Source organism: Sinocyclocheilus grahami, unplaced genomic scaffold, assembly GCF_001515645.1.
Source record: "Sinocyclocheilus grahami isolate Dianchi unplaced genomic scaffold, SAMN03320097.WGS_v1.1 scaffold624.1, whole genome shotgun sequence".
NCBI classification, from domain to species: domain Eukaryota; kingdom Metazoa; phylum Chordata; class Actinopteri; order Cypriniformes; family Cyprinidae; genus Sinocyclocheilus; species Sinocyclocheilus grahami.
The window spans coordinates 505,562-524,981 of NW_015505803.1; the positions used below are offsets into that span (position 1 = coordinate 505,562).

General features: G+C 40.9%; 1 protein-coding gene across 1 annotated transcript in view; it reads left to right on the plus strand.

Annotated features, from left to right (window-relative positions):
• Positions 1 to 5,019: 5,019 nt before the first annotated feature.
• Positions 5,020 to 19,420, plus strand: part of LOC107557930 (insulin receptor substrate 2-like) — a 22,914-nt gene continuing 8,513 nt past the window's right edge. The window contains exon 1 of the mRNA XM_016241516.1: positions 5,020 to 8,916. Within this exon, the coding sequence (XP_016097002.1) occupies positions 5,757 to 8,916 (3,160 nt within the window). The 5' untranslated portion in view covers positions 5,020 to 5,756. The remainder of the gene's footprint in view (positions 8,917 to 19,420) is intronic.

The following is a 19,420-nucleotide window of genomic DNA, read 5'->3' on the forward strand; positions in this document are numbered from 1 at the left end:
GTTTCTTTTCTCAACACTCCTCAGCGCTGAAAGTGAACACTCGATGCTGATTGGCTAATTTTTTTTACCAACGGAGGCACGAGAGCTTATTCCCCTTTTGGGGTACAACAGCTTGACACCGTAGCAGTACATCGTACATATTAGTACCTTAAGAGTAGTAATTCGTACCCTTAAGGTACTAATTTGTAGGCCTAGGGGTAAAAAGGGTTCCAGTGACAAGCTGTTGTACCCCAAAAGGTGCAATTTTGGCCCCTTATTTCCTGTATATAGCCTATACATCCACAACAATTTCTGAAACCAGACAACCCTATAATTTGTATGGCCATCACATTAAAAAAAGGTCTAAATCCTTAGTCTGGGGCCGTGAAAACTAATTAAAGGTTCACTCTTGCACTGTACCTTCACTTCCCTTCCCTTCATTTTCCACAATATCTCACATATTTGTTGTTGTTGTTATTATTATTATTATTATCAATATTTAAAACAGTTGAGTACATCAGGATTCTTTGATGAATAGAAAGATCCAAAGATCAGCATTTATCTGAAATGAAAAAGCGTTTGTAACATTACCCAAGGACTATACCATGGAATCAGTATAAACTGGTTTTTTTTTGGGGGGGGGGGGGGGGGGGATTATAGAAATTATTACTTTTATTCAGCAAGGATGCCTTAAATTGATCAAAAGTTATTATAAAGACATTTAGAATGTTATAAAATATTTCTATTTCAGATAAATGCTTTTCTTCTGAACTTTCTATTCATCAAAGAAACCTGAAAAATATATATAATCTGTTTTCAACATAATAATAATAATAATAATAAATGTTTTTTTGAGCAGCAAATCAGAACATTAGAATGATATCTGAAGGATCATGTGACACTGAAGAATGATGCTGAAAATTCAACTTTGAAATCACAGGAATAAATTACATTTTAATACATATATTTCACAATATTACTGTTTTTGCTGTATTTTGGATAAAATAAATGAAGGCTTGGTGAGCAGAAGAGACTTTTTTAAAAACATTAACAATCTTACTTATCAAAATCTTTTGACTGGTAGTGTACTAAAACACAATTTCTAAATTGCCTAAATGTCAAAATTAGTACAATATTTTTGTTGAAAAATTCTAATACTGCACACACTGAATTATTGAATTATTAGGCTGTTACTCATATTATTTTTGTGTTGCTGTCTGCTCTAGATAAATCCATGTGAATATCTGTCTCTGCTAATTTTTTTTATGTAACTTTTCAATCGATATTGATGTCCTTTAGCACAGCATTCTGAATGATGATAATAATGGGATGCTACTGATAGCCTAACAGATACTAGCAGTTTAATACTCAACTACGTTAATAAAGACAAAACTATCTAGTGTATTTACAGATGAAACTGCACTGCGCTTGAAGCCCTGAACAGGTCAGTGATGTTGCTACATTTTACTGCTGCTTCTGGCCACTTTCTCTTTTTCATCGAGTCCCACGCATCGGTTCTGTTTGGAACCGTTTGACCGAAGCGCGGAACACACTTGAGCTGATTCCAGCGCTAACAGTCAAGACTAACCAATTTATGATTTATTATCGATTTATTATCGAATGACAAATTTGGAATCACTTTGGTACATTGGGAAGGCATAAATATAAAATATTAATAATAATAATAATTAAAAAAATGTAAAAACGGGGCAGCGGGCCAAATCAGCCGCCATGCCACCGGGAATTCTCCCGGAGCTCCCGATGGCCAGACCGGGCCTGACTCCAGTACACACACACACACGGCTCATATTTTACTGTAAGCAGTCAGAGAGGGAATGAAGTGTAAAGGTAAAATTATTACAATGATACATCAACATCACTATAAAAAGTGCATCCTGTAAAATTATGGAAATATTAATAAAAAAAATTTTTTTCCATCTGATAGCTTGAGCCCCATCCAGAAAATATATGCATGTTCCCAGAACTCAACATCGTCATATGTTTCACTTACAATTTTAGTGTCTCGGTCATGTCACACCTGTAGTTTAATTGTAAATAGAAATGAGAGTCTCATGGCAGCAGTCCAGAACGATCAACTTTACACCCTCGTAAATAAGAGTTTGATGGGCATTTAATTAAGTAGTAAATTAATGGATCACAGTGTGTAAATTTCAAGCTGATACATATGCATGCTTTAAAAATGAACCTGAAAGGATCAGTAAGAGCAGATGGACCTGAGATGGGCCTTATGTCGAATGTGTGTGCGTGTGTTTGCACGTGCTTGTGTATCTTTAAATGTAACCTGCTTTGCATGTTTGTGAACATGCATAATGCAGAAGAATCATACATCTTATTGCAATTTTATGAAGCCTTGATTTGCATTTTACTCCAGAAGACTTTATGGATACACACACATAAACACACACATATTCTCTCATCTTCCCACACAAACAGACAGGGCTGGAGAAAGGGAGGGAGGAAAAGCATTATGTGTGCTCCTCCGCCACAGGTCATCGTGTCACTCAGGGTATTGCCAGGAGAAGTGTTTTTGCTCCATACTTCATGTTGTCGTTTAAAAACATCGAGACTGAATTTGATCCCATTTACTGTATGTTTCACATTTTTTATGTTTCCTCCTCTTCTACATTTGTCCAATGCCTTATTATTGCAGAATTGTGTAGGCACGTTTCCCACTTAATAACAGACAAATTAATGTGACAAGTGCCGCTATTGTTCACAATGGCCAGCCTGCCAAGTTAGGCTTCAAATTTTTTCAACACTAAGCCCATCAGGGGTTCTTCTCAAGTTACTGCAAACACTGAATAAGGAACATTGGATCTTAGAAACTAAAACAAACATTTTTATTAATCAGAGGCTGTTTGGGCCAGACTTGAACTATTTTACCAGTCTATCCTTGTGAAAAATTACTACAGTACACTTAAGCATCCTTTTAAAAAAAGAGTACTCATTAGGAAAATAATATACTTTAAAAGAAAATGTGAACTAAATGTTTTTGGCCACTTAATAGCATGGTATTAACAATTAAATGGATTTTAGTTTAACTGTATAATAATTGATTTTAAAAGAGATTGTTGACCCACTTAATTAATGCTTAAGTGCATATTTACCTGTATTGTCTTATTTAGTTCATTTGAAATATGTTAACCTTAAATGTAATAAATGACTGTATCTTTACACAACGACAAAAACCTTTAATTCAGATAGCTGGAGATAAATATAACCCGAAATATGACTGTATTGAGCTGCTAGCTTTGTTTATTAACAGTGCTATGAACACAGCTGCTTTGCATTGCACAAATGGGGGTAGGGTTATAATTATAATAGTATACTCAATTAATTCTAGCAGGTCTCACGTGACATACCTGCATCACCCAAGCTTATCATTTGCTTATTATTGAGGGTGACAACAGTGTGAAAATCAGTGACATTAATGACGTTACTGGCCCAGTGACGCGTAGCCCACAACTGAGCTGTTGAATCGAGTTATTCACAGGCAGAGGACAGAAGCAGTAAGTAAGGTATTTTGATTTCATTTCTACAGTCATTCCGGTAAAATCAGTGGATTGTTGCCAGATTCACAGATATGTATAATTGACCTTGCCACCGAATAAGAAGGCGATCTAGAAAGCTGAGACAGCAAAAACTCTGCACACGAGGAAGGAAAGGTCTTCAATTCCTCTGGGACCTTCTTCAGGGCCAAACACATGAGACCATTTATAAGATGACAATCAAGAATTAATTAGACGAGACAAACACACTGCCCATATTAAGGTTTACTTTAATGATCTGCAGAAGACAGTGCAAGCTAGTTTTATATATTACACACATAATAGGCTTATATAAATACAACTAGGCTATTTAATATAGATTATATACATATTAAGAACTCCACACATTTAGTCTTTTCAGTGTGAGAGTTAAGAGCACAATGCACTAGCCCATATAAATACATTTCACTCAAAACAGACATGATGGAGAAATGCCTTAAAAATGAATGATCTAATTTACTGTTTGTTTTTTTTCCCTTTGTCAGATGAGATATCTTTTCCCGGGAGGTGTGTGCTCTTACTGGGCAACGCACAGCCAGACAGCACAGTTCAGTCCATCTGAGAGGAGTAAGCATCTCTCTTTTTAGGCACATAGCCACTGACGTACTCAATCCTCAGCAGACCTGCATCGCAGCTTCATCACTGATACCCACCAAAAACTAGAGCAGAACTGATGCTCTGCTGTTTCCACATGCACATACTGACAGTTTCACTGACATTCTTCTATTCTGGGTTTAAATGTTTCATTTATGTTATATAAACAGGCTACACCATGAGATATGCTCCGATACCCTGAGCGACGCCGACGCGTCAAACTACAACGCTTGCACTATAACTTTATCGTGCGCATGCAGTGTTTGCAGTTCATTCATCATATCGGGAGCGTCTTTCGTCGAGTCGCTCGCTTGCAGTGTAGGAGGGGTTTTGTACATTACACTGTGAAGGAGGGGTGTGAGGAAAAGGCAATGACCGGAAATAGTCTTGGAAGGCAAAAACAAGACAAACGCGCGCGCACGCACACACACACACACACACACACACACACACACAGAGACAGACAGACACAATATATAAATATTCGGAAACGATAGAGGCAGTCGCGTAACACAAGACGCACTCAGACTCTGTAAATACAGAGCACCGGTTGCGTTACATAACGAGGATGCTCCGCAAGCTTTTATTATTTTTTTAAATAGTCTCGCAGTTAAATGATTCGCCTCGAACCTAATGCGTCAATATAACGAGGTCAAAAGAATGAAGTAATATATAGAAATACATATTAAGTCACGCGATTTGCGTATGAATTTTATGATGCGTCAGAGCACATCATGATCTGGGTTGATCTTTCAATAATACATTTTACAAAAGAATGCTCACAGTATTAGCCTATAGTTAAAATAAAAAGGGAGTAGTTTATATTACATTAGCAAATGGCTTTAAATGTAAAAAAATAAAGTAAAATAATAATACAAACAAAAATAAGCAGGACATTTGCTATTTAAGTTTTAGGCATAATCTTCATCCGAAAAACACACATAAGAACATTGTGACTTTACAAAACCATAAGCGAAATGAACACAACACGATGTAATTAAAGAACAAATTACAAAATGCAGAAAAAGTTGCGCCCCTGTCAGTACTTACTGGTTGTTTTAACCACCCCAGCTGTTCCCTAAAACGACCCAAGCATATTTAAACCATATAGACTATTCACAGTCGTTTTATTCCGTATTTGAGTAAAATGTAAAACCGAGCGGCTATCCGAGCAGCGCGCACAGTGGGTTGCGATCCTCTGACAATTCCCGTAGCTTGAGGCGCTCCAGCGGGGGCGGAGCAGCGAATAGGAGTAGAAAGTGATTAGTTCGCTCTACTGTCAATCAGACATTTCCACCAATGAGCCCAATGAGCTGTTAAAATGGGCGGATTCACAGGTACGCCTTCCCCCGAAGGTTGCACCGCCTCATTTCTGTGTGTGCGTATTTTTTTCTTTCTATTTTTTTTTTTTGTAACCAAAGCTTGGATGTGTAGGACGTCACATGTTGTTTTTCCTCTTCACTCCAGTCACTTAGCGATATGTGTTATTTACTGTTAAACCGCTCCACGCAGCGAACGCGCACTCCGAGCCGGGTCCACAAGAGAGTCTGACAGGATTATAACTGACTGACAGCACAAGTCAAGCAAAAGTGAGAGTTTTTCTTCACAGCATATATGAGAATGGCGAGTCCGCCGCCGACGGGAGGACAGCTGATTTCAAATATGACCGTGAAGAACAGCAACCACGTTAAGAAATGCGGCTATCTGAGGAAGCAGAAGCACGGACACAAGCGCTTTTTCGTGCTGAGGGAGCCGAGCGAGGGCTGTCGCGCCCGGCTGGAGTATTACGAGAGCGAGAAGAAATGGAAAAACAAGTCGGCTGCTAAACGGGTTATACCTTTGAGCTCGTGCCTGAACATCAACAAGAGAGCCGATGCCAAACACAAACACCTGATCGCCCTTTACACCAAGGACGAGTATTTTGCCGTGGCCGCCGAAAACGAGCAGGAACAGGAGGACTGGTACTCGGTCTTAACGGATTTAATGAACGAGGGGAAAGTGAGCGACGGCTCCGCGAATAATTCGGCGTCATCCCTCGTCGGCTTTGATGAGGCGAGCTACGGCGTGATAACGCCCGTCTCCGCCACTTACACGGAGGTTTGGCAGGTCAATCTGAAATCTAAGGGACTCGGACAGAGCAGGAACTTAACGGGCGTTCACAGGCTGTGTTTATCCAGGCGAACGATCAGCTTCGTGAAACTCAACACGGAGGCGGCGTCGGTGATTTTACAGCTGATGAACATCCGCCGATGCGGACACTCGGACAGCTTCTTCTTCATCGAGGTGGGCCGGTCCGCGTCTATCGGACCCGGCGAGTTGTGGATGCAGGCGGACGACTCGGTGGTGGCGCAAAACATTCACGAGACTATTTTGGGGGCGATGAAAGCCATGAAAGAGATGTCAGAGTTCCGCCCGCGCAGCAAAAGCCAGTCCTCAGGTAGCAACCCTATCTCTGTGCCCACCAGGCGGCACTTTAACAACCTCCCGCCGAGTCAGACCGGGCTGAAGCGGCGCTCGCGCACCGACAGCATGGCAACGACGTCTCCCGTGACGAAACTGACGTCTTGTAGGATTCGCACGGCAAGCGAGGGCGACGGCAGCCCCATCAGCCAAGGTGTGAACAGGACGCACCTGAGCCGCTCCAACACAGTGGCAGCTCGCCCATGCAGAACATTTGAGGCATCATCCCTGCAGCATAGCAAATCCATGTGCATGCCTGTGTCTCACTCCCCTCCCTCGGCTGCCAGCCCTGTCAGCATGTCCTGCGGCAGTAACATAGAAGGCGGCCCTCGCCCCTCCAGCTGCACCGCTTCCATCTCGGGCTCCCCCAGCGACGCCGGCTTCATCTCCTGCGATGAGTGCGGCTCCAGCCCGGGTGATATATGGCACCTTTTAGCAGCAAACCGAAGCAACACACCTGAGTCGCTCGCTGACACCCCCCCCAGCGACCTGTACGGATACATGATCATGGAGAGGCCCAATAGCTGTGGACGGAGAAGCGTCCGGGCAGCAGTTGAGGAAAGCAGAGTAGATCTGGAGAATGCCTACAGGAAGAGGACACACTCCCTCACCATGCCTTACCAGAAGAGGGTGCCATCACAAGTGTCCTCAGCTTCACTGGATGAGTACACGCTCATGAGAGCCACTTACACAACTGGAGGCCACTCAGGGCGCAGCTCCCACACCGCATCCCCAAAAATCACATACCCCGAGGATTACGGGGACATCGAAATCGGATCATTACTGAAAAGTTCCAGCAGTAATCTGGGCGACGATGGCTACATGCCAATGACGCCAGGTGTGGCTCCACAAGGGGGGAAGTCTGACAACTACATGCCTATGAGCCCAATGTGCGTTTCTGCTCCGAAGCAGATAATCAACCCCAGGACGCACCCCCTCACTACAGCTAATGGTTACAGAACCAATTCCCCCAGCAGCTGTTCTCTGGATGACAGTGGCTACATGAGGATGCTGTGCAGCTCTAAGTTCTCCATAGACAGCTCGGATGGGAAACTGACGAACGGTGAGTACCTCAACATGTCGCCTGCAGATTCGGTCACGCCACCAGACTACTACCTGAGCCCTGTGGGTATGGAGCAGTCTCCCTGTCTCCGACAGCTTCACTTGTTTAACTCTTTGCCCCGCTGTCATAAGCCCCAGCAGATGCTAAAGAATGCGGACAATGATCAGTATGTTGTCATGAATCATCAAAGTCACAGGATAATAGAGGAGTCCGTAAACAAAGCATCCCCATCTCCTCTAAGACAAAGCCGCACAGACAGCCTCATCCTCTGGCACAGGAGCAGCCGGCCAACCCGCCTCTCCCTGGACACGTTTCGGACATTACCTAGCATGAATGAGCATCCCCTCCCCTCAGAGCCAAAAAGCCCTGGCGAGTACATAATCATAGACTTTGGACGTGTTGCTGAAAGTTGCACTCCACCCTCCACTGTTTCCTCCGAGAGCCCAGCCTCATCCCTCGGATCCTGCGCTGATCACAGGATGTCCCCCATCTCTGATTACATGAACATTGATGTGAGTTCGCAGTCACCCAAATCTGGAAACGCTGCTCCATCTCCCCTTCCAGAGCTCACATCCTGCCCCGCCCACCCCGAGGAAGAGGAGGAAGATGAGAGGTACCACCTCACTGCACAGGTGGCACCGGTGGGCCCGGTCGACAAAGCTAAAGACGATTACACCGAGATGACGTTTGGCGTGCCCGCTTCCCCTCCACAGCCTGTTTCGCAGCCCTCAGAAGGTGGGCAGACCATCAGCCCATCCTCCTGCATGCAGAGGCTGACTGTGGAAGAGGCTGTGGGAGTGCCTGCCACTGAGGCTTTTCTGCTGCATGGCACCACTCTGGCCTTGGTGGACCCTGACCGGGGGGCAAAGGTAATTCGTGCAGACCCCCAGGGACGCAGGCGGCACAGTTCAGAGACATTCTCCTCAACCACCACCGTAACACCAGTTTTTCCCTCATTCGCACACGATGCCAGGCGGCACGGTTCGGCCTCTGTGGAGAACGTGTCTGTTTCTGTGAGGAACAGTGAAGGATCGGATGAAGAGTATAACAGTCCCATGTGCAGGGAGACGTCGGCTGGCTTTCAGAATGGACTTAACTACATTGCCTTAAACTTGATGGACGGAGGACTTGCCAGCTGTGATTCTCTTGTCCGGTTCAAAGCTGCCAGCTGTTGTAAAGAGGGCATCAATGGAATACATGCCAGTCCGTATGCCAGCCTTGGGTTCAAGGAGACGGCAACAACAGTAAAAGGTAAGCTTTGGGAATTCATAACTGGAGATAACTGGTGATGTGCAAGCACACTACCTTCATTAGTTAATGTTTACAGTCATTCCTTTCATATTATTATGCTCTGAATTGTTTCATCAGAATGATTATTTAGCTGTATTAATGTGCCAAAATATGACATGACAGTTTATTTTTGCTAAAATAACAACAGCATATTACTCCTGCACCAGATTAATGTGGCACATGACAGATTTCCCTCTTATGTGAGAGAGCTAATTGAGCAACTTGAGTGTCAGAATGATGGAAAAGCCTCTTTAAAAGCTGTGGCGCAGTTTTTATTCATAGAGACCGATCGCTTCATCCGTGCCTGCAGAGTGTTTAGGATGAAAACAGCTCTGTTAAAGGGTGTATTCCTCTGTACTGGATTGCTTATTAGTTGAAATGTTAATTTTGTTGACAATAGCGTGATGACTCTGTGGGATGCGGTGAGGTTAAGAGGATGTAAATGTAAAAGAGAAAGAGAGCGAGCTCATATCCGCATTTCAATAATCCAGCAAAAGGAGGAATCATTCCCAATATTTGCATCATACTTTGACTCATTCTCTGAATCAGAATTAGGAATTGTGTCATACTTGAGTGAACAGTAGCTCAGATAAAAACAAGTGAGTCAGTTGTTTATCCGTTTTCAGGTAGAGGTTTTCAGGGCTGGAATGCAGAACGTGTGCAAAGGTCGTTCGGAGAGGTTAACGTTGGCTTGTTTTTCCGACCTGCCAGGTTTCTTTTAAGGAATGACCCACCTTTTGTTTTTCGGCACGACTTGAAAAACAAAGTTGTTTGTGTAGCTCAGAGATAAACATGTGGGCTGATAGACAGATATAGACTCACGTGGACTCGCTCGTTGAAATGAGTTGCAAGATAGGAGGTGTTGTTCTTGTAGAGCGTTACTTTGTATAAGTGGGATTGCATTAAGTATATATATAAGTGTTAAAAAGAGTACTCTACATTTTACTGAGACCCTTGCACTGACAAAAGGTCAAGGTGAAAGATTGCACTCGAAGGACAGAGCGACTTGTCTGATGAATGACACTTCACAAAAGATTAGAAGCAGAAGCACACACCAAAAAAAAGGCTAATAGACAACATAAGAAGCTCAATTATGATCTCTAGGGTGTGTGTGAGAGTGTTTGTGCTGGCGGAGCAAGCGTTTCTACAATTCTCTGTTTACCTCCACGAGTGGATGGAGTAGAAATACGTAGCCACAGGCCACATAAACTCTAGAACAGTGGGAGGAGACCACAAAGAAAACTCACACAAACATCGACACGCACTCGCTAGAGCTCAGCCATCCTGCCCTCTGATTGGCCACCGACAACATTCCACCAAAACAAAAGATGAGCCACAGAGACAGAACAGAGCTCTTATTTGTGTAGAATGAACTGATAGTCTTCCTGATAGGAACTTGTGCCAGTAAGGGGATCCATTGAGCAGAGATGAGAGCACGGATAGACTGTCCTCTGTTTACTACGCCAGCGTCTGTAATGCCACATTCCACTCATTCCCTCCTCCCGTCACATTTACACACTGATTTGAATAATACATTTGTGAATGGGAAGCAGACGCATACTTTGACAAACACAACTACATTTTTATATAGTGTGCCGGATGTTATGACGACGCTTCATTTTGTTAGGACTGATTGGTTTTTGTCACGCTCTGGCGCATTTATTTCAGTTTTTTCATATCTGCGTCCTCACTGAGTCAGTGAACATTAAAATATGTCAAATTGGTTACCTCTGACCTGGCCTTGGATATAGAGGGCTATAGAGATCATCATTGAGAGCACTGTGGGCATTGAAGCTTTTGACTACCCTTTATATCCTTAGATTGTATTCTTTCCATTTCTTCCTTCATAATAATAGCGCTAGAGGAGAAAGTAAACATTGTTTTATTAAAAATGTACTATTAGGACATCCCAAGAACTCATCTCAGAGAGCTGAGTGTGTCTGCGAGTGGGCTTCCAGAGAAGCCACCCCCCTGAGAATAGTGTGTGTGAGGGGCTGGGCCAGCAGATGGTGGGGGCCAGGGTCGTGCACCTGCCATTCCAAGCAGTGCACAGTGGTTATCGGGCCCATCAGAGCCCTGACAATACACTAATGATTAGCGACCATCTGCTGCCTCACACAACAGCTCAGAGAGAGATACAGGAGATACAGTCAGATAACCAGTGAAAACATTTGGCACAAGCTTGAAATAAAAGTGAAATCTCTCTTTTGTTGCAGACACACCGAGTCCCGCCCCTTTCTGCTTTGATAGACTTGATTTAATTGAAAAGTGCAGCAGTGAAAGAGAGATTGTGTCTATCAATTTTCCTGCTTTTATTTCTAGAGAACAGCCTCAGATGACCATCCCCCATCACAACACACACCTATTCCTTTGAATCCTAGTCCAACATCATTCTATCTTTCTGTCGTTTAATATCTCCTCTCGTTATTTTCATATTTGAGGGATTATTTTAATTTATTCCTTTCTCTGTCGATCACCAATCATCACTCTGAATCTGCAGCCCAATTCTTTCTCTCTCTTCATGTCCTCCTTTACCTCTTAGTCTTGTTGTTGTTGACTCTGTAAGTACCTGCTATTGTAGCAGATTTTATAGTGTTAAACTCATCCAAGATGTTTTGTTAAATGCTCTCACTGCTCCCTACATTTAGCAGCACAGATAAAGCGGATTACATGCTGCCACAGATTAGACATTGTTGAGAAGCTTTATTTGGTGACCAAGTAAATGGCATACACGCACACACACATACGCGGGTGATTTTCACGAAACCTGCCATCTCCTTGTTTCACCTCGCAATCAATAGAATAGCTTAAAGAAAATTAGGCCTATTTTATTATAATATATATAAATATATATATATATATATATATATATATATATATAAATAACATGCTATGACAGTAATATCTGTTGTACTGCTGTCATTTTATTCTAATATAAAAAGTCCTCAATGCATAATAATCACCACTAAAACAATTTATTTATTATGTGAATTTCTCATGTTTTGTGAGATTTACTCACAAATAATACCTTCATCTTGTACCCCTTATATTTTTCTTGGGATAGTGTGTATCTATAGAAAAGAGAAAAGTACTTTCTGTACCTCTGTCCTTGACTTCTTTGATCAAAGGACACGGTACATTCATCACCCTCTACCATTTCTGTATATGCATGTAAAGTATATAACATTTAACATACAATACTTTGTTAACATCCTATACACTTAACATCTGTATATTTGTGTGTGTGTGTGTGTGTGTGTGTGTGCATGTTTATGTGGTTTATGAGGACACAAATTTGTATAATAACATGGGTATGACATAGGTATTACAACGAGAAGGTGATTTATGAGGACATTTTCAGTGTCCCCGTAATTCAAAAGGCTCATAAATAATTCAGAATGAGTTTTTTTGAAAATCTAAAAATGCAGAAAGTTTCCTGTGAGGGGTAGGTTTAGGGGTAGGGTTGGTGTAGGGCAATAGAATATACGGTCTGTACAGTATAAAAACCATTACGCCTATGGAGAGTCCCCATAAACCATAAAAACAAACATGTGTGTGTGCATGTGTGTTTAGCATGTGGCAATGAGTGGGATGTGGCTGGAAAATATCATTTGAAATCTGCATAGGACGCTCTTTAAGAGCACGTGCCGTGTGTGGGAATAATTGCATGGCATGTGGCCTGATTCTGAATGAATACTCCTTTTCTCCCCTGCTGAGCTAAGTGATCTGAGTGTGTGTGGCAGGGGGAGCAGAATATATAGTGATGCTTTACAGTCATCAAATGAATTTAAGGCATAAGGCATTATCTTTGCTGCTGTTTTTTGGATTTGTTTAAAAGGGAATGACTGTGAGATCTGCTGAGTTCTCACATCCTTATGCACACACTTTCTTATTCATGGCTGGCGATTATTTCCATACGACCACTGAGCTCTGTTGGCTTAGCTGGCTGTAGTGTTATGAGTTTAGACTGTGACATTTACACATGAAGATCATCACACCACGCATACAGTATAACCTTTTGCCCAGACATCTCTCTCCCTGTCTTCCCATAATCATGCAGGGTGTCCGCGCCGCGGGTCCTTAAAAAGTCTTAAATAACGTTTTCCTAATAAAATGCCTTAAAATGTCTTAAATTCAGATTCGATAGGTAAAATATTTTTGGTCACATTACCGCTAAAATATCTTAAGTCTGACGGACCTAATGACTGTTTACAATCATTGGACCGACCGAAGATATTTTCTCCCCCGCGGCAAGTTACTGCATCATCAGAGAGAATCGCAGTAGCAGAATACATGTCGAACTACCTTCTTAATATTCTTAATAATAATAATAATAATAGTATAGGTCGAGCTACAGCTGATCAGCCTTCTAGCTAGTTGAAAATGTTTTTTTTGGTTTTATTTTGTTTTTTTACTTGCCCGACTGGACAAATAGCCTGATTAAAACATGTGACCAAAAAAAAAAAAAAGAAAAAAGGCGACGCATCTAAACGCAAGAATGATTCTTCTAATTTTATTAGCCTACATTCAATGTAAACAGCGATTGATAATGGATGGTGTATTTCTGGTATCAAGGTCGCGCTGTTGAGACTTGTGCTGTCTGTCTCTGTCAGACTTCAGAACAAATGAGCGTAACAGCACACATACAAACTCAGAAGAAACACACTGAGGTAAAAATTCTAAATGTTTAGTTTATTCATAACATGATATAGTTAAGTAGCATACCATGACAAGTGAGCTATTTTGCTGAATATTCTCACAATGCAAAAAAACATTAAAAACACAGGGTGCGCATTATGTGAAGTCTAGTGCGTGTGCTCATTAACAGTGCGCTCTTTCACGGCATGATTCAGTCTATTAAAATACATTCATAATGATCACAAATTCAAGATATGGGGGCATAAAATGTATATATTTATACAACTTCATATAATCGATTTTTTTTTCTCCAAAAATTTCCATGATTACAAATGTGATGTGTGATTTTTTTTACAACAGTTCAGTAAACTAGAAGTTAATTAAGATACCCATGTTTTAGACACCATATTGCCTGTTTCTGCACTATTGCACTAAAGCCACAACGCTGTTTTGCGTCTCTGAGCAACATGACGGTATTTCGTTCGAATGAATCAAACGTTTAAATGATTCGTTCAATCGCAATGACTCACTTATTACCAGTGACTTGGTGCCACCTACTGGCGGTTTTAATTTCACATTTAAATTAGGGGGGTTGAGTGACCGTGTATACTAGGGGTGTGCCGATCCGATATTCAGTATCAGTATCGCTCCGATACTGGCATTTTCTCTCGGATCGGGGTATCGGTCAGATGAGACCGATCCAAATCCGATATAGTGCGTATACTATTCTGTGTTATTATTAAGCCCCAGGAAATCCACATAAACATTATAAAGCACAATAAAGTTTTTGTGTGCTATATTTCAAGTGTTTTGAAGCTGTTCCATAGTTTAATGTGAGGTACAGACGAATATTTAAGTCAAGTTGACGTAAACTCTTCTCGCGGCGGCTGTGTGTCATCCTCAATTCAGCGTTTAAACTGTGTGTCGCGTTCGGCTATGTCAGTCAAGACGATGAAACTCTCTCCAAGATGATTAAATGTTCCTAATGTTATACTTGATCTGTAAATAAAGATAAATGGTTTTGCATAAAATAAATTTATCTTGCTGGAGTTTCGTGCTGTTTCTAAATTGTGTACATTTCTACCAATATCTGGATAGATCACAAGACTGGAGTAGAGAGCACTATGAATTGTTTGTCACGAGCACAGTAACTGAAATTTAAAACGGTTAAAAGAAAAGGCTTAATAAACTAACGCACATATTTAATACACTATGCATCAATATCTCTTCACTTTGTGCTTTGAACTTCTCTATGCTGCGCGCTGTGACTCCGTGTTGCTTCAAGCGTAGTCTCAGCCTCAGACGTCACGCCCACGGACCATTAGCTAAACGTCTGATGCATGTGGCACACAAAAGTGGAAACACTTCAGGAGTTTCGAAGTCGTCGTCAGATTGGTTGAATTATACAGGATTTCCGGTAGACGTGCGTGTTGCGTTCTTTAACGTTCCGCCTGGAAACAAAGATGCCATGACGCCAAACCCCCTCACGAAAGAAGAAAGCCGTTGTGTTTACAACTGTGACAACGAGTGATTATCAGGATCAACTAAACGCTGGATTTTCAAAAGTATGTGAAATATTTAAAGTTCGCGGCATAGAATCTTTAAAATACATCCGAGAGTTTTACACACCGGTCTGTTATTGTGACGACGTTTCCACGCCCCAAAACGTGACGATGAACGAAACAAACTGTGATTGGTTGTTTGACATGTCGGTCAAACGGCCTCATGGGCGGGCCTTTGCCAATGAAAGCTGCCATGGATTCCAGACCTTCAGCCGTCAGTTTGAAGGTCTGGCTACGCGAGACTACTTCAAGCGCATCATTCTGCCCACAGGATGCGCATAAGCGCTTTGTGCCACTCTTTATTTGGAGCCTTTAGTATTATAATACTTTTGCGCAATGAAAGATTATTTATAGCCTTTCTTCTTCGTCTTATCTATCATATTTTGCTGCCTCATTACTCTGCTATACATTTAAAAGAAATGTCTTTTAATTTATACAGTAGACAACATTTGAAGTAGATCAAACAAGTTAATCAAAGTTGTCCTAAGACAAAAACGGGTATTGTTTTGGTTTTAGGACAACTTTGATGAAAGGTTTTGATCCACTTCAAATGTTGACTACTATAGAATATATTTATATATAAATATATTACTTGTGTTTCATTAATGTATTTTACAATAATACAAAGAGCAATCTGTAGGCCTACCAGATTTAGTCCTACACTTATTCACTTTTATTTGTTACCCACTAAATAATGTATTTTTATTTTCACTAAAATTTGGGATTTTATAAAATTATTGTGCACTCATGATTTTTCTAGAGTAACTTTTGCTACTGAATTATCCATTAACCTAGTTTATAATAGTATTTTTGTCATAGATTATGATTATATATTTGTTTGTTTGTTATTTTTCTTTATAATGAAGCTGTCTATATTTAGTAGATTGTGTGTAACATACAAAAGAGTGATGATCGACCTACACCTTGAGGTATAGAAATTCTACACTCATTTAAAAAAACTGCGCTGTATCGGATCGATATCGGTATCGGCAGATACTCCGAATTTTTGGTATCGGATCGGTATCGGTTCTGAAAAAGTGGTATCGAGCCAGCCCTAGTGTACACACACACACACACTCACACATACATGCATATATACATGAAAATGCGTATTTTTCAATTAAAGACAGCTTATAGATTTAATATGGGCTGCTTTTATTGGTCATTTTGTGTTTCAAGAATAAGGTCCAAGGTTAAGAATTATGCTATTAGTTACTTAAATATAAAATGTTTTTCTCTATTAAACAACATTACAATAGTGAAAGACGACTTCCCTTACTGATCATGTCTCTTGTGCTCATTTCATTGGACTCATGAAAAATAATCACATTGTTTGTATTCACCAAAACTGATTTACTGAAGTGAAAACATGGATGGAATTGGTGTTAGTGCGAGCGGCGCTTGCTGTGAGGTGGGAGCGACCAGCCGGCAGAGCCGGCGCAGCCTTCCTCGAACAGTTATGTTCACTATTTCTGATTTACTTAACGTATACTGCGTGAGGGGGGCTGTGATTGGATGATTACAGGTATCGGTGATCATTCTCAAGTGATCAGCGCTGCTGCTGTTGTATCAGTCAGTGGTTAGATCAGCGTAGCAGTCAAAAAACGGGACAAGGGAGGTCACATAAGGGACAAATCAATTAGGCCCAAAATACGGGACGTCCCGGCTAATACAGGACGGTTGGCAACCCTAATTGGCATTGAGTTGAGAATCTGTCATAGATGTGTTAACAAATAATTTCTAAAATCATACAGTAGTCAACATACTTTGTAATGTTTTATAACACAGACAGCCAAATTTGAATGAGTGAATGCCTTACATTTTATTTTGTGTGTCACTTGCTACCTTTAACTCTCACTAAAAATGAATGACTGCAAATTGCTGACAGTGTGAACATCCCTAATGGGAGCGACACTGGAAGATCCTGCTGAGTGAAGATGAACAGAAACAATTTTTCTACCCCACGGGTTAAAACTGATACCTCCCATCTATGATATATGAGACTGGCGTAGATAAATAAATTAGTAACACTAGCACATGTTCGCGGCATAGAATCTTTAAAATACATCCGAGAGTTTTACACACCGGTCTGTTATTGTGACGACGTTTCCACGCCCCAAAACGTGACGATGAACGAAACAAACTGTGATTGGTTGTTTGACATGTCGGTCAAACGGCCTCATGGGCGGGCCTTTGCCAATGAAAGCTGCCATGGATTCCAGACCTTCAGCCGTCAGTTTGAAGGTCTGGCTACGCGAGACTACTTCAAGCGCATCATTCTGCCCACAGGATGCGCATAAGCGCTTTGTGCCACTCTTTATTTGGAGCCTTTAGTATTATAATACTTTTGCGCAATGAAAGATTATTTATAGCCTTTCTTCTTCGTCTTATCTATCATATTTTGCTGCCTCATTACTCTGCTATACATTTAAAAGAAATGTCTTTTAATTTATACAGTAGACAACATTTGAAGTAGATCAAACAAGTTAATCAAAGTTGTCCTAAGACAAAAACGGGTATTGTTTTGGTTTTAGGACAACTTTGATGAAAGGTTTTGATCCACTTCAAATGTTGACTACTATAGAATATATTTATATATAAATATATTACTTGTGTTTCATTAATGTATTTTACAATAATACAAAGAGCAATCTGTAGGCCTACCAGATTTAGTCCTACACTTATTCACTTTTATTTGTTACCCACTAAATAATGTATTTTTATTTTCACTAAAATTTGGGATTTTATAAAATTATTGTGCACTCATGATTTTTCTAGAGTAACTTTTGCTACTGAATTATCCATTAACCTAGTTTATAATAGTATTTTTGTCATAGATTATGATTATATATTTGTTTGTTTGTTATTTTTCTTTATAATGAAGCTGTCTATATTTAGCAGATTGTGTGTAACATACAAACGAGTGATGATCGACCTACAGACCTACAGTTTGCGATATACCGGTAAAAATTCTCCCCACAATAAGAATTTAGTCTTCCCGCGATAATAATGATAAAGTCTAGTTGTTGACATATTTCTGTGTGGAGTGACATGCTCCATCTACAATCTGGAACAGCTTTGGTCAGGGCTGTACTACATGTACTACAGTAGCACGTGTGCGATACAGTTTTACATGTGTATGAGTCTGTTTACAAACCTGTTGTCCAACAAAGATATTATTTATTGACGTGTTTTTTCTCCATATTAACTTAAGTTAACATAACATAGTCGAGTGTTTGAAATAACTTATTTTTGTGGTCAGACGTGGTTTCATATCACAGAATAAGGCAGAAATCATACTATTTTATAGCATTATATACAGTGATGAAGGCTATGTAGATTAGCATTACATTATAAATATACTTTATTCTTATAAAAATACCCAATATCTTCAGGTTTCCTCAGTTAAAATTTCTCTATCTGCGTTTTATTCAGCTACAGCGATCACTGGATACCTTTGTCCATATTAGGGATTTCCTGGAGTGTTACTTCTACTATGCATATGTGGAGTTTCTGCGCAAGGGCGCCCTCCGGCTTCCAGTATTAATTGAACAATCATTACATTACGTGTGTACTAGTCTCAGCCTCAGACGTCACTCCCACGGAACGTTGGCCATACGTCTGATGCACATGGCAAAAAAAAGTGGAAACACTTCAGGAGTTTCGAAGTCGTCATCAGATTGGTTGAATTATACAGGATTTCTGGGAGACGTGTGTGTCGCATTCTATAACGTTCCACCTGGAACCAACGATGCTGTGACGCCAAACCCCCTCACGAAACAAGAAAGCCGTCGTGCTTACCACTGTGACGACGAGCGCTTATCAGGATCAACTAAACGCTGGATTTTCAAAAGTATGTGAAATATTTAAAGTTCGCGGCATAGAATCTTTAAAATACATCCGAGAGTTTTACACACCGGTCTGTTATTGTGACGACGTTTCCACGCCCCAAAACGTGACGATGAACGAAACAAACTGTGATTGGTTGTTTGACATGTCGGTCAAACGGCCTCATGGGCGGGCCTTTGCCAATGAAAGCTGCCATGGATTCCAGACCTTCAGCCGTCAGTTTGAAGGTCTGGCTACGCGAGACTACTTCAAGCGCATCATTCTGCCCACAGGATGCGCATAAGCGCTTTGTGCCACTCTTTATTTGGAGCCTTTAGTATTATAATACTTTTGCGCAATGAAAGATTATTTATAGCCTTTCTTCTTCGTCTTATCTATCATATTTTGTTGCCTCATTACTCTGCTATACATTTAAA